This window comes from Pan paniscus, chromosome 12, assembly GCF_029289425.2.
Source record: "Pan paniscus chromosome 12, NHGRI_mPanPan1-v2.0_pri, whole genome shotgun sequence".
NCBI lineage: Eukaryota > Metazoa > Chordata > Mammalia > Primates > Hominidae > Pan > Pan paniscus.
Window position 1 is genome coordinate 98,475,027 of NC_073261.2, and position 16,955 is coordinate 98,491,981.

The 16,955-nt window shown below is 35.4% G+C and overlaps 1 protein-coding gene across 10 annotated transcripts in view; it reads right to left on the reverse strand.

Moving 5' to 3' along the window:
* BABAM2 (BRISC and BRCA1 A complex member 2) overlaps positions 1 to 16,955 on the reverse strand; it is a 453,662-nt gene that overhangs the window by 299,486 nt on the left and 137,221 nt on the right. For all 10 annotated transcript variants that reach the window (XM_057301324.1, XM_063594645.1, XM_003827124.5 and 7 more), the window contains one exon: positions 14,632 to 14,826. In XM_057301324.1, coding sequence (XP_057157307.1) covers positions 14,632 to 14,826 — 195 coding nt within the window. The remainder of the gene's footprint in view (positions 1 to 14,631; positions 14,827 to 16,955) is intronic.

Below are 16,955 nucleotides of genomic sequence, written 5' to 3' on the forward strand. Positions count from 1 at the left end.
CAAGCTTTTATCTGAAATTGACTGCTCTTACCACTTAAACAGCTAAAAGCTAAGAAACACTCAAGTGATTATAATTTTAGCTGGGTGACAAACTGGTAAGGCTGATTCTTCAAATGGACTCTGAAAACCAGTGAGCCTAAATCTGGAGATTGTTCCTTAGCACACGCATAGATATACACTAAATGTGAAAAGGAAAGTCAAAGTTAGTCTAACTAGAATTTTATAATTTACAAAATGTTTTCTAAGATATGTCATTTAATTATCCCAAAACCCTGCTTGGTAGATACAATTCATTTATACTTAGAAATGAAAAAACTGAGGCCTAGAACAGTCAAGAAACTTGCCTACAGTTATTGAGAGAGTAACAAAGAGTCACAGAGCTCAACCTCAAGACTCAAGGTGTGTTCATCCATTCACGAGTATATATTAAGGGCCTAAAATGTGTCAGGCACTCCGCTAGGCATCTAGTGAGTAAAAGAGACAGGACCACTGCCCTTATGGAGCTTATAGTGTAGTAGGTGAGTCAGATATTAATCAAAATAATCACTCCTATCAATTATAACCTGTGTGGAGAAATGGGAACACTTAAACACTGTTAGTGGGAATGTAAGTTAGTTCAGGCAGGTGGAAAGCAGTTTGAAGATTTCTCATAGAACTAAAAATAGAACTACCATTTGATCCAGCAATTCTACTACTGGGTACATACCCAAAGGAAAATAAATCGCTCTACCAAAAGGACACCTCCACTTATATGTTTATTATAGCACTGTTCACAATAACAAAGACATGGAAACTACCTAGGTGCCCATCAATGGTGAACTGGATTTTTAAAATGTGGTACATATACACCATAGAATACAACACAGAAATTAAAAAAGAACAAAATCATGTCCTCTGCAGCAACATGGATATAGCTGGAGGTCATTATCCTAAGGAAATTAATGCAGAAACAGAAAACCATATACCACATGTTCTCACTTATAAGTGGGAGCTAAACACTGAGTACACACACACATAACGATGGGAACAACAGACACTGGGGACTCCAAAAGGAGGGAGGAAAGAAAGGGGACAAGAGTTGAAAAACTTCCTATTGAGTACTATGTTCACTATTTGGGTGGCAGGATCAATAGAAACCAAAACCTTAACATCACACAACATAACCCTGTAATAACCCTGTACATGTACCCCCTGAATGTAAAATACAAAATAAATAAAATAAATTATAACCTGTGATAAATGCTATCAAAGGGCACAGTGCTCTGAGAGCAAATTCCAGGAGGAAATGAACCCATCTAGGGTTGGGGGCTCATTACTTGGAGGGAATTTTTTTTTAAGATAAGTCAAAAGACCACATGGAAAAATAAATAACACCAGGCAGGAAAAGTCTAAAGAAGAAAAGCAGTGAGAGGGAACTGTACATAAAGCATAATTTTTCTCTGGTTACTTAAGATTTTCTCTTTATGTCTGGTTATCAGTATTTTTACTATAATGTTTTGTTTTAGTTTTTCCTTGCATTTATCCCAGATGGGGTTTGTTGAGCTTCTTGAATCTGTAAATTTCTGTCTTTCACCATATTTGGAAATGTGTTATTTTGTCAAATACTTTCCTGCCTTCTCCCTTTCTCTTCCCCTTCTAGGACTCCCGTTTCTTATATATTAAACATTTTGATACTATCCCATAATATCAAGGCTCTGCTTTCCCTTCTTCCAAGTATCAATGTCCATCCAGTATCTGCCTGCTTTGATCACTCTCTAGTGTTTTCAGGCAAATGGCTCTATATTTCGCTCGGAGCTCTGAGCTGTTGTGAAGAGTTAGGTCAACAGGAGCTACTTGGCCATGACAAAAAGTGCAACTTGACAGAAATCTACAAATATTTTAATATACTGTTGACAATACTGTGGAGAAACAACCACTTTCATATATTGCTGCTGGTTTAATAAACCTGTATAAACTTTATGGAAGTTACTTTGACAATAAAATTATGAACACATAATCTTTGATCCAGTAATTCCACTTCTAATTATTTATCTTACAGACATACCTGAACACATGCAAAGTGACATATATACAAGATTATTTATTACAGTATTGTTTGTAATAGCGAAAGATTAGAAGCAAACAATATCCAATAATAGAGTTCAGATGTAATAATAATTCAATTGTACAATGTAATAATATACAATTGTAAAAAAAGAATGAGGGAGTTCTATATATGTTTATACAGAAAAAAATCTCTGAGCTATATTGAGTTAAAAGGAAGATCCAAAACAGTGCATAATATACGTTACCATTTGCATAAAAAGGGGGAATATATATTAGTATTTGCTTATATATGTACAAACTAACTCTGAAAATCTATACTAGAAAAAATTTATATTAGTGCTTACCTGGACAGGAGGAAAGTGGTATGATTTGGGTGGACAAAGGACAAAGATGGGAGGGAGACTTTTCACTATATTACTTTACATAGACTTTGATTTTTGAACAATATGAATACCTTATCCATTCGAAAAAATTTTAAGGAATTTAAAAAAAAACTAAAAGCGTATATAATAAAATGTCCACAATTCATGCATTATTCATTCATTCATTCATTGAACAAATATTTACTGAGCACATACTGTGCCAAGTACTAGGCTAGATAATGGAGAACTTAAGACAAAACAGTCTATGTGTCCTCAAGGAACTTAAAGTCTATTTTGACTAGACTGGCAATTAAACAAAATAGTACGACATGGTAAGTGTTTTGACAGAGACATTCACAGGACGCTTTGGAAGTAATTTAATCGGGACACTCAGTTTCCAGTGACAGAACTCCAATTCAAACTAATTTGAACAAACAAAAGAGAATTTATTGAAAGGATATGAGGGATCTCATGAAACCTAAGGATAAAAACATAGCATGGCCTCAGTTCCAAGGATTCTAATACCCACAGAATTTTCTCTTAGTCTCTTGTCTCTGCTGTCTCTGTACTTCATTTTCCTTTCTATTTGCCAGCTTCTGATTCTTTTGACCAGATGTTATTAGAAAAAAGTTTCCAGATTTACATGTTACAGACCAATTACTCATACAGAGACCAATCTCACTCCCTCAGTACTAACTCCAAATTCCCAGGGAAGAATTCTGTTTGGCTTAGGTTAAGCCTCCCTGATCTAATCAACACATTTCCACAGTTCTTTGAAGTAAATAAGTTAATGGTACCATGAATTCTTGAAAATAATTGAAAAACTAGGAAACTCTTTTCTGAGGAAGGAAACAGATTGCATCATTTGTACATTTCCGAAAACAATTTTTTAAACACCTTAAGAGTTTTCGTACAGAATACTTGAAATGTAGGATTCTTTTTGTCTTTTGCCTTTTAGTACATGAAAAAAAGGCATTAAAACCCGCCTCAGCTGGTCCTTGGACAACACTTGTCCATTTCCTTCATGGCGATAACACTGTGCAAGGAGTGCACCCTACATCTAAATGGCCACCAAAGAGATGGGGCAATGCACCCATCAGTTCAGAACAAATGAGTGGCCTCACAAAGATAAGTAAGGGGGCGCAATTAGAGTCCTTCCTCACATGCTGTTCTGAAAAGTATAGGCAAAGGAAATGGAAAGGATTTCCTTTGTGTTTCGTATGCTTCCTGAAAATAAGATCTTTTCCACTTGATGCATCCTGCTGCTGAAAGTAACTTGAATTTCCTACTGATACCTCTACTATTTAAAAAACAATAACAGAGTTCCTTTGGAATATCAGTATGATTTTAAAAGTTATAATCTACACCTTTAATATTTTGAGGTATAAAGTAATTTAGGTATCCACACACTACTTTTTATTAATAAGGTTAAAAACCAGAAATATAAGCTATTGTAAGCAAGATCTTAAGTATTTCCATTGACATGCAAGTCAAAATTCAGTACAACAAATTCCATTACAAAGACAATTAAAAAGGGAGACACTGTCATGGTTCATTTATTTTACATAATGTCCAACTCCCAACAGTTCCGTGTGGTTAAAAACAAAACTAAACAAATATGGTCAATTCCTTGGAGTATACTGTAGCATATCTGACCGCCACACTACACCCTTTTCAAAGGAGCCACCACATGTTAATCCCCATGTCAAATGCCATCAGGACATAACTCCCAAGCAGCAAAAATTAAAGGGAGATTATAGGTGAAGGTCCCTGCATGCCCTGCTATATATGGCTGACTGGCATGACCAGAGCACCTACTACATCCTCATGCCAGTAGGGGAAAGGCCATCCACTTCCAGGCTCCCCAGATATTTTTATCTTTCTCTTAGCAACTCTTGCCCTCCTCTCCTATCACGCTAGACCAGTGCTGTCTGAAAGAAAAATAATGCAAAGTACAAATGTGAGCCATATATATAATTTAAGATTATTTAACATTTTCTAATAGTCACAATTTAAAAGGCAAAAAAAGACAGGTGAAAAGCTAATAATACATCCCAATATATCTAAAATATTAGCATTTCCACATGCAATCAACATAAAAATCATTAATGAGTTTTTTTGTACTAATTCTTCAAACTCTGGTGTGTATTTCCCATGTGCACACATCTCAGTTCAGACTAGCCACGTTTCAAATGCTCGATAGTCACATGTTTGACTAGAAGCTCCTGTATTGGACAGCATAGTTCTAGACATTTTCCCATTAACATTAATCCCGACATTAAGGTAAACACTCCCTGCCACAAATACCTAAAGACCTACGTAAGCTACCAAATACCATAAACCTGAAAGATTCCTCACAAGCAGATTGATAAATGTCAGCGGGTTAATGGGAATGACCATGAGACAGCCTCTTTTAGCCAATATCTTTTTTCTTTTTCCTCCAAAAATTGTCTAAACCTATTGCCTTTCCTTCCTCTTCTCCGCCTCTCTGCCTAATTCTCTGAAATCTGTTTTCCCATCCTCAGAAGTCCATCAGAACTGCTCCTGGTAAGATAAGCAACACTCTCTTTTTCTAATTTTCACTTTTACCTTGCTCTCTACACTTCATCTGCACCTTGGAGGTCACAGCCTCTATTGGTCACATATGGTAACTTTATGATTAACAGCATTTTGAGAGATCCTACAGGAACAATCATTGAAGCGGCACTTATTGAGCACCTGTTATAACTTACAACAAGGATATACCAAAAAAAGCTAATAGTAATAATAACACTTTGTATTACTTGACTCCATATTTACTTAACTCTGTTTCCCACACAAGATCTAATTTAATCTTTGTGTCAAGGTCCAGGCAACAATGTAGTTATCTCCAGGAAAGTGACACATGGAAAAACCTATAGTCACACAAAAAGAACGGGTGGCAGAATGAAAACCCAAAGCTCCTGCCCCCTAGATCACTCTCCCTCTCCAACACATCTTCAAATGGCCTCTGTGTAGAGGAGCTCACACTCAAACATTGCTCAGATACTTTCCCTCTGCACATGATATTGCAGCACGATGACATGAGGGAAGCTTAAGACATTAACTCAAGTGAGGAGATACCATAAAATGGCTCCTTTCTTTTCTCCACAATATTTTTAATGTTGCCAGAGCTTAATGGATAAGCCAAAGATTTTTAAAACCTTACTAGGATTTGGGTCAGATACAAGCAAAAAAGGTAATTGTCTCACATCCCCATTATAAAAGCATAAATCATTATTAAGGAAAAAATATGTTGCTTAAAAAACTGTTTTCTCTCACAGATCACCCATTGATGATTTTTATATGTAAACTATATGGTTTTGGAATACCTCAAAACTTACATTTCATATCTCAAAAAAAAAAACACTTTAATCAAAATGTTAGGTATGATAAGCCAACTTTAAGTTCCGGAAATCAAAACAAATCAAAATAAAATTCACAAATTTGCTTATTGTGCTTTGTTGCAATTAATAAACACTGTGTTTGAATATCTGTCCTCTCCAAAACTCATGCTGAAATTTAACCCCCAATGTGGCAGTATTAAGAGGTGGGGTCTTTCATGGGTTACTGGGTTAGTGGATTCATGGGTTATCATAAGAGGGGACCTGGCGGCTTTACAAGAAGAGAGAGATTGACCTAAGCGAGCATGCTAGCATGCTTAGCCCTCTCGCCATGTGATGCCTTGCACCATCTCAGGACTCTGCACAGAGTCCCCAATATCAAGAAGGCTCTTATCAGATGCAGCCTCTCAACCTAGGACTTCTCAACTTCTATAACTGTAAGGAATAAATTCCTTTTCTTTGTAAGTTATTAGTTTTGGGTATTCTGTTGTAAGCAACAGAAAATGGACTAAGACACACTGGTTCTTCTGATACACACATCCATGACAAAAATGTTAACAAGGCAATATAAAATAGAGACAATAATAAATAATAATAATAGTGGCAATATAAAATGAAACCTTAGGATTTACCCATTGAGAAAATGTATGATGTATCTTTTTTTGATATATCAAAACAGGATATATACTTTCAATAGCAGTTCTTACATTATGGGAATTCGTCACTTTAAAATTATGATCTTAAAAATAGCTCTGCTCAAACGGGTAGCAGTAGAGATCTTTGTGGTAATGGAATATCTGCATCTTGATTTCAATAGTGATTACAGGAAATTACGTGTGTGATGAAATGGCACAGAACTATACACATACATTGTACCAATGTCAATTTCCTGGTTTCTGTATTTTTTTATAGTTACAGAAAATCGAACCACTGGGGGAAACTGAGTGAAGGATACTCAGGATCTCTACTTTGCAACTTCCTATAAATCTATAATTATTTCAAAATGAAAATGTTTACAAAATATAAAATAAATACACTTTTAAAAAATGACTCCGAGCATGCAGGCAGAAAAGTCTTCTTCATTCTTAACATTAAGCTTGCATCCCAATATGCATCTGTTTTCACCTGTTTAGAGAAACAGGGGTTTCCTAAACATTATAGTTTTATAATTATTATTACTATTTCTTAAACATTATAAAACCAGCATAGACAAGGACTACAATGTCTAAAAATCATTAAAAGAGATGAGCAAAGCAATAAGGAGAAACAATTTGATAAAAATACAATGGTAAAGAATTAGACAATAAAGAATGGGTTTTTTTTGTTAATGTTTACTTTCAAATGTGTGCTTGCTAAAACTTCTAAATGGAGGTTCAGGGGGCAGGGAGAAGAGTGTCTGCATAGGGTGCGGAGAATAGTGTATTTCAAATTCGCAGACTTGTCAGAAGACTGATAGTAAATCAGAGCCCTTTTCCTCTTCTACATGGTAACATTTTCCTCATGCCAGCTGACAGTAAAAGGAAGAAGCATATCAGGTTTTTCAAAGCCTCATACTTTTAGAGCAGAAATGTTTTTAAGAATATAAATGTATGTGGCAGAAAGAAAAATTCAGTGATGACAACAGTAAAGACCATCCTCTCTAACAGATACAGAACTGCATAATGCAAAGGGATTAAATAATCATTCCTAGTCTTAGATTCTTTATAGCAAGCATTTATCAGATGGACTACTTGGACCAGAAAAAACTAAAATACTTGAATTTCCATTCAGATCAGGAAGAACCTATTGATTCTTATAATGTTTCATTTAGAGAATATACTATTTTCATGTTTTAATTAAAAAATATCCATTTATTTCATACAAAAATGTCCTCATGCTGCAAAATGCCACTAAGACATAATAGATGTGTTTTACTGATCAGTAAGCCAGTTGAATATATGCTTACAATTTTATTCCCCATATATGTCATGTCCCTAAGTTTTCCCCAGTCATACAACCCACTGACCATCTCTCTTGAGAGAGCCATCTACGTCCACCTTCCTTCAGGGTCTAGCTCAGTTGGCCAGTAAAGGCTTTCCTTGGTTACTCCCTTCCTCAGTGATTGTCTCTTCTGCTGAATGCTCACACAGCCTGTATATTCCATTTGAGATGTAATCTATCCAGTATTGTTCAAATTCCTCTTTTACAGATATAGATTAAACCTTCCAAATTGGAGTTTAACAGTCTCAGGAGCCAAAGCCATATCTGATCTACTTTATTTTTTTTTTAACCCAAAACCTAGCATAGTAGACTTTCCATAAATCTATTAGTCCCATACTGGCTGAGCCCTACTAAAGTGCATCTTGTTAGTTTGGTGCAGCATTCCAGCACACAAAAATAATTTTTAATGTTGATTCTGTAATCTTGCACAATAGCTATCTTTTCAAGCTCTGTGCTAGCAGAAAAAAGAAATGCATACTTTGTATGGGTTCATTCAAGTCCCTAACAAAACCCTTAACAAGACGGGGTCAAAGGAAAAGCCCTGTGACATTCCACGAAACACCTGAGGCTGGTAAGAGTTATACCTAAACTTTTAGGTGGAACGCTTCCACAGATCCCAACAACTAAGAAAGGAGCATAAGTCAGTGGAATCCTAAGAGAGAATGACCAAGTGCCTCGCTGAAAATGAGATCATCTAAGTTTATGATACTACCCTTCCTTAAAGAAGTAAACTAAGTTTGTCATGACAGTTTCCCAGTTACCCAACTATTTTTCCAATTGACTACTGCATTTTTATTTTAATGTTTGCAAATCATCTACTTAAAGATCTGAACTTAATTTCTTTAAAAATCTCCAGGATGTTGTTATTTATAACAGTCTTCTAGGATCTTTCTGCTTCTCTAAAATTTCTCAAAGATAATGTCCCAGAGAGCATATCTGCAAGTTTCTTTAGTACCCTGAAACGGTTTCCTTTAGAGCTTCCAGAAGGCATGCAGCCTTGCCAACCTCTTGATTTTGGCCAAGGGAGACCCATTTTGGACTTCTGCCCTCCAGAACTATGACATAATAAGTCTGTGTTGTCTTAAGCCACCAAGTTTGTGGTAATTTTTACAGCAGCAATAGGAAACTAATACAGTCCCTGATTCAAAAAAATCTTGGCTCAAAATCAAGCTCCTTTCTTTCTGCCAGGGTCCAGTGTTTATCTCCAGACTCTTGGTCTATATTTTTCCTCCATTAGCAGGCTGTCCTTTAATATTCCTGAACCCTCATGCCAAGCTCTAATTTGTTCATCCCTCAAGACTCACTTTTATACCCTGTTTCTTGATCTTCCCTGATTCCAACTCATAGTTTTACTTCTACAGACTCAGCTACCATTTCTACTAGGCCTTCCCTAGGCCTGGTCTGCTGTAAGCTTTGCCTTGTTACAGGATTCTCAGTTTCTTTACTTCACTTGAATCCATAACCATTGCCCTAATGTTTACAAACTACTTAACATCAAATCAAAATAAACTGAGATAAGTGTAGCAGTAGTAGGTTTTGTAAGTAAAGAAAGGAATATCAGTAACATTAAACAGAAAGTTTAAAAAATACTATAAATACAAACTATCTGCTTGAAATGAATTTAAACTTCTACACCTAGATGAACTACAACTCAAGTATTAGCTGAGCCACTGAATAACATTTTGAAAATTATTAGGTAACAAAGGGTGCCATAAAACTGGATTATATTCAAATTCACTATTATTATTAAAAAAGGGGGAATGAGACAGGAAGGCAAATTCTAAAAACCAAAGACTGGTTAGTTTGACAGCGATTCCTGTTTTCAGATGAGCCTGTCAGCACTAAAGACAACACATGTTCACCAATAATTAACCTAACACCCATTTATGTAAGGACAATTAAGTTGATTATTTAATAGGAAAATGCTGGGGATAGAGGCTAAATTAAGTTCAACAAAGTTTTCCTTATGAGCCATATAAACATATTAACATTTCAAAACAATCCATAGTTTAAGTCTGAACCATGCACTGTTGGTGGGAATGTAAAATAGTGCAGCCCTTAAGGAAACAGTATGGAAATTCCTCAAAAAATTAAAAATAGGATTATATATAATCTAGCAATCCCACTTGTAGGTATATATCCCAAAGAACTCAAAGCAGAATCTCAAAGAGATAGTTGCACACCTGTGTTCAATGTAGCATGATTCACAATAGCCAAGAGGTAGAAGCAACCCAAATGTTCACTGATGGATGAATGGATAAGTAAAATATGGTAAATACACTCAATTGAACACTATGCAGCCTTAAAAAGGAAGGAAATCCTATCACATGCTACAACATTGATGAACCTCAGACATTATGCTAAGTGAAATAAGCAGTCACAAAAAAACAAATACTATACAATTCTACCCATATGAAGTATCTAAAGGAGTCAAAACCATAGAAACATAAAATAGTAAAGTGACTGCCAAGCGCTGGGGGGAGGAGGAATTAGTGTTTAATGGCTTCCTTTGCAAGATGAAAAAGTTCTAGAGATCTGTTGCACAACAATGTGAATATACTTAACACTACTGAACTGCACACTTAAAAATAGTAAAGACGGCAAATGTAGTGTTATGTGTCTTTTACTGAAATATAAATTCAAGACTTTACAAAAGGAAAAAAACCTTGAACTGAACAAACAACATGATTTGTAATAAGAAAAATTTTAGTCATGCTGATTCGAAGGCATTAATCATGTGTAAAACCTTAAAATCATAACCTTTAAGAAAAAGCCGAAGAGGCCAGGCACGGTGGCTCACATCTATAATCCCAGCACTTTGGGAGGCCAAGGCGGGTAGATCACCTGAGGTCAGGAATTCAAGACCAGCCTGACCAATATAGTGAAATCCCATCTCTACTAAAAATACAAAAATTAGCCGGGCGTGGTGGCATGCACTTGTAGTCCCAGCTACTCAGGAGGCTGAGAGAGGAGAATTGCTTGAACCCAGGAGGCGGAGGTTGCAGTGAGCCGAGAGTACGCCACTGCACTCCAGCCTGGGCCACAGAGTGAGACTTCGTCTCAAAAAAAGAAAAAAAAGAAAAAGAAAAAGCTGAAGAATAAAAGCCGGAGTGTTATTTAGCCTAAAAAAGACAGGGAGACCTAAAAGAATTAGCAGAGAAGAGCACCTAAACTTTTTCTGTGCTTAATGAGAGTTTATTCATTCATTCATTCAAAAATGTTTATGGAATACCAATGAAGTGGAAGACACTGTTCCAGGCGTTTGTGATTTACCAGTGAACAAAACAAAGATCCCTGCCCTCATGAGATTTTACATTCCGATGAAGACAGACACACAATAAACATAATCAATAAGTATGGTAGGCTCCCTCTAAGTGGCTCCCAGCGGTCTCTGGTATTCACATTCCTAGGTAATTCTGCGTGTGGGTGGCGGGGAGGGGCGGGGGGTGTAGGTGTGTTGGGAGGGTGGGATATTGGACCTAACAAATAGAATACAGCAAAAGTGATGGGCTGTCACTTTCAAGATTAGGTTATAAAAGACTATGACTTCTATCTTGCTCACATACTCCCTCTTGCTCTCCCCTACTTGCTTGCTCTGAATCTTGTGCACTGCCCTGTAGAGAGGCAAGGAGTTGAAGGCGGCCTCCAGACAACAGCCAGCACTGAACTGAGGCCCTCCATTCGATGGCCCATGAGGAACTGAACTATGCCAACTACTACATGCATGCATTTATAATGACTCCATCTCCAGTTGAGCCTTGAGATGACCAGAGCCCTAGCCAACACTTCAAGCACAGCCTGTGAGAGACCCTGAGACAAAGGACCTACCCAGATTGCTGCCAAAAACTATGATAATAAATGTTATTGTTTGAAGCCACTAAGTTTTGGAATGATTATTTTACATAGCAACATATAACTAATACATTAATTATATGGCATGCCAAAAGGAAATGCAAAAAAACCACGTGGAGCAAAGTAAAAAATAGAGGAGAGGTGCAAGTCTTTTTTAAAAAAATGTTTAAACAATGTAAAAAACAATGTTTAAAAGGGGTATTACCAATACTTACACACGAATGCTTACAGCAGCATTATTCATAAATGTCAAAAAGTGGAAACAACCCAAGTGTCCATTCATTGGTAAATGGATAAACAAAATGTAGTATGTCTATTCAATGGAATATTATTCAGCCATAAAAAGAAATGAAGTACTGATACATGCCACAACATGGATGAACCTCAAACATAGGCTAAGTGAAAGAAGTCAGTCACAAAAACCACATACATTTTTTTACCACATGGTATGATTCCACCACAAGAAATGTTCAGAAAAGAAAATTTATAGAAACAGAAAGTAGTTTAGTGATTGACTAGGGCTGGAGGTGGGAACAAGATTAACTGTAAGTGGACATGAGGGATCTCACTGGGGTGATGGAACCATTCTAAAACTGGATAATGGTAGTGGTTGCTCAAATCAGCCAACTTATTAAAAATCATTTAACTGTACACTTAAAACAGGTAAATTTATGATATGTAAATTATACCTCAAAATGGCTACTGGGGGTGTTAACATGGCATCATTGAGAACATAACATTAGTAGAAGTTTGAAGGAAGAGTATTAGCCATGTGCATATCTGAGGGAAACATCTCTGACAACAGAGAGCCTATGCAAAGACCCTTGGGCAGGAGAATACCTGGTGTGCTTGCTGCACAGCAGGGTGCCAGTGTGGCTGGAGCTGAATTTGAAAGAGGAAGGTAGGAGATGAACAGACAAAATTAATGATGGATGGAAGATGGTGGTGATGGGAATCATACAGAGTTTTGTTTTTTCTTTTTTTTCTTTTTTTGGGGTTTCTTTTATATATATATTTTTATATTTTTATATATATTTATATATTTTTATATTTTTATATATTTATATATTTATATATATAAATATAATATATATATAAATATAATATATATTTATATATATAAATATATTATATATTTATATATAAATATATTATATATTTATATATAAATATATTATATATTTATATATAAATATATTATATATTTATATATAAATATATATTATATTTATATATAAATATATATTATATTTATATATAAATATAATATATATTTATATATATAAATATAATATATATTTATATATAAATATAATATATATTTATATATAAATATAATATATATTTATATATATAAATATAATATATATTTATATATAAATATAATATATATTATATATAAATATAATATATATTTATATATATAAATATAATATATATTTATATATAAATATAATATATATTTATATATATAAATATAATATATATTTATATATATAAATATAATATATATTTATATATATAAATATAATATATATTTATATATATAAATATAATATATATTTATATATATAAATATAATATATATTTATATATATAAATATATATTTTATATGTTTATTTATATATATAAATATATATATTTTTATATATTAAATATATATATATTTATATATATTAAATATATATATTTATATATGTTTATTTATATATATTTATATAAAATTTAAGTTGTGGGATACATGTGAAGAACGTGCAGGTTTGTTTCATAGGTACACACATGCCATGGTGGTTTGCTGCACCCATCAACCCATCATCTACATCAGGTATGTCTCCTAATGGTATCCCTCCCCTAGCCTCCTCCCCACCAACAGGCACTGGTGTGTGATGCTCCCCTTCCTGTGTCCATGTGTTCTCACTGTTCAACTCCCACTTATGAGTGAGAATATGCCATGTTTGGTTTCCTGTTCCTGTGTCAGTTTGCTGAGAATCATGGTTTCCAGCTTCATCCATGTCCCTGCAAGGGACATGAACTCATCCTTTTTTATGGCTGCATAGTATTCCAGGGTGTATATGTGCCACATTTTCTTTATCCAGTCTATCACTGATGGGCATTTGGGTTGGTTCCAAGTCTTTGCTATTGTGAACAGTGCTGCAATAAACATACGTGTACATGTGTCTTTATAGTAAAATGATTTATAATCCTTTGGGTATATATCCAGTAATGGGACTGCTGAGTCAAATGGTATTTCTGGTTCTAGATTCTTGAGGAATCACCAAGCTGTCTTCCACAATGGTTGAACTAATTTACACTCCCACCAACAGTGTAAAAGCATTCCTATTTCTCCACAACCTCTCCAGCATCTGTTGTTTCCTGACTTTTTAATTATCGCCATTCTAACTGGTGTGAGATGGTATCTCATTGTGATTTTGATTTGCATTTCTCCATATAGAGTTTTTTATACCACTGGAAGGACTTTGGCTTTTACCATGAGAGAAAAAAGGAGAAGTACATAAGGTTCTGGGAAGAGAAGCGATAAGGTCTGACTTGATTTTTTAAAGGATCATATAATTATAAGTTGCAAAAAGAAAATATAAAAGGCACCATGTAAGCTAGCTGCTTCCAGAGTTACTGACCTCTCTTACCTGACTGGGATATTGGAGAAGTCTTCCATTCAAAGGAGGGGGAAACTTGTTAGTGTCTCAAAATGTGGCCTGCAAGTCACATACATCATAACAACATGGAGGCTGGTAGCACATGCAGGCCCTCAGGCTCCACCTCTGACTGCTGAATATCTGGGGCTGGGGATGAGACTCTGAATCTTACAAACTTCCCAGGTAATATCTTTGAGAAACACAATGAACTAGACAAACATTAAGGTCTCTTTAAACTCTAAATTATGAGAAACATATAGGCTACCTGGACCATGTTTATCTAAAGAAATGACTAGGATTTACAAATGGACATCTGAATTGATTATTTTATTATGGATGAAGTCATCTTTTTTTCCATTCTCAAAAATCCTTACCCAGTTGTTTTTTTTCCCAGCATAAATTTCCATGTTCTCTCCATACTGTGGCTCCTCCAGTAATGTCTGGTATTCAAACATGAGGCGGGAGCTCTCCCGGAGGCGGCTACATTGGAATTGGTGATATTGTTGCACAAGTTCCTTCACCACAAGTAAGAGACATTCAGGATTTGAAGGATTCCAGGAGGCAAGATTCTGTAGAAGTCGTAACAAATAAAAGACCAGTTAAAACTGAAATTTCATACAAATCCAGTATCACATTCACACATCAATGTAGAGGAAAAGAGTAACAGAAATCTAAGAGGAACAGACTACTCCTCCTTAGCCATATACCCAGAGATGAAGTTAGAGAAATCTTTTGATATTGGCAATTTCTCCTGCCTTCTAAAAAAATCCTTGCAGAAAAATTGAGGAGGAATTCCATCATGAATAGGCAGAAAAAGTGAAGTGTAAAGCCGGGTAGTAACAAAACAAGAAACCTAAATATCCTAGAAGACCATAATTTTAGCCCTGGAAGACTTAATTTGTTTCTTATTCTTTTATAATTTTAATTTTTTTGATCTCTACCTAAATTCAGCATTATATGCTAAAGTAATTCAACTCAGATCCACAGACCATCTGTATCTGTAATACCAGATATAAATAAACGCTCTGTAAACACTAGAGCCTCACAGAAATATAAGCACAATGGTGACGGTTAGGCCTGAAAAAGATAGGCATAAAATAGAGACATGGGAAAATGTCTGCCAAATGCGCAAATCTGAATAACCACAGTTCATCCGTCAGTCACTCCTCCAAGTGAAAAAGGATGGTTCCAAGAAAAAAGCAGCTAGTTCAGCTTGGAACTCAATCACACTCAGGATTTTCCTTGAGACAACGTACTTAGGTATGCAGTAGTCCTCCATGTGTACTCTCATTGTGTCGCACAGAATATTGAAAGCATGTGTACTCAAGGGTTATGACTTTATAAAATTCATAGTTTTTGTTACTTCATCACGACTTTTTTTTTTTTTTTTTTTTTTTTTTTTTTTTTGAGAGGGAGTCTCGCTCTGTCGCCCAGGCTGGAGTGCAGTGGTGCGATCTCGGCTCACTGCAAGCTCCGCCTCCCGGGTTCACGCCATTCTCTTGCCTCAGTCTCCCAAGTAGCTGGGACTACAGGCGCCCGCCACCAGGCCCGGCTAATTTTTTTTGTATTTTTAGTAGAGACGGGGTTTCACCGTGTTAGCCAGGATGGTCTCGATCTCCTGACCTCATGATCCACCCGCCTTGGCCTCCCAAAGTGCTGGGATTAGAGGCGTGAGCCACCGTGCCCAGCCAAAGACATTCTTAAGTGAACTGTCGTTGTTTTTTTAACTGAGTATGTGTGACAACAGAGAATAAAATAACCATGAGTATAGCTTGATGTCTGCTGTGGTTAATGCCAAGTCATCAGTTTTGCCCACCACTGCTTCTGCAACGTAAATGCAAACATTAACACTGTAAAAAAGATGTCATAATATCTTAATATGATTATGAAAACAGTTTTGACTTTGCAGACCCCTGAAATGGTCTCAGGGATCCTCAGAGGTCTGCAGACCACACTTTGAGAACCATCAACACTACTTTATATTGTCTTAAGGACAAACCAAGCATAGCTTCTACCAAAAGAAAACAAAGAAAAAGTAAAGGAATGCATTTTTTAAAGGAATTACTTTGCTCTACTGAGTGGGTTGATTTACAGGAACTAAATGACAATGGGGAAATTCATAAGTGTTCTTTCATTTATAGGAAAAACGGGTCTTAGGATGTTCAGATAAAGATGATGAACAGAGGAAAAGGTAAGAGCTTCAGCATCATACAGTGAATAAGAGGGGTATCTTGATATGAAAGTGATTTGATAAGTAAAGTACAAAGTTTTCCCTGGCAAATCTGTTGACCTCAATAGCCAGAAACTCCTTCTGAGCTGTTCAAGACTAAATTCAAAGTATCAGTAGGATATAACAGCACCGTATAGAACTTAAAATGATCCTAACATAGCTTGCTATGCATTTCCTTCAGAGAGCATTGCTAAACATTTATAAGCAAGAATAAAATACAATATTTCATTTCTTGGTCAAGTATTCCTTACCAGTCCTCATTCCCTACTAGAGCAAAAAGAAAAGTTAGTTGTCTTGATTTATATTTTTTAAATTCTGTCATTTCTCCTTAGTTATTTGGCAAGTTACAGGCCTATATCCAAACAATTTTTAAAAATTATAAAAACATATAAGTTGGCAACATACCTTACCAACTTGAATTCATTTCAAGTGATTCAAACAAATTGTTAAAGACATACCAACCAGTCT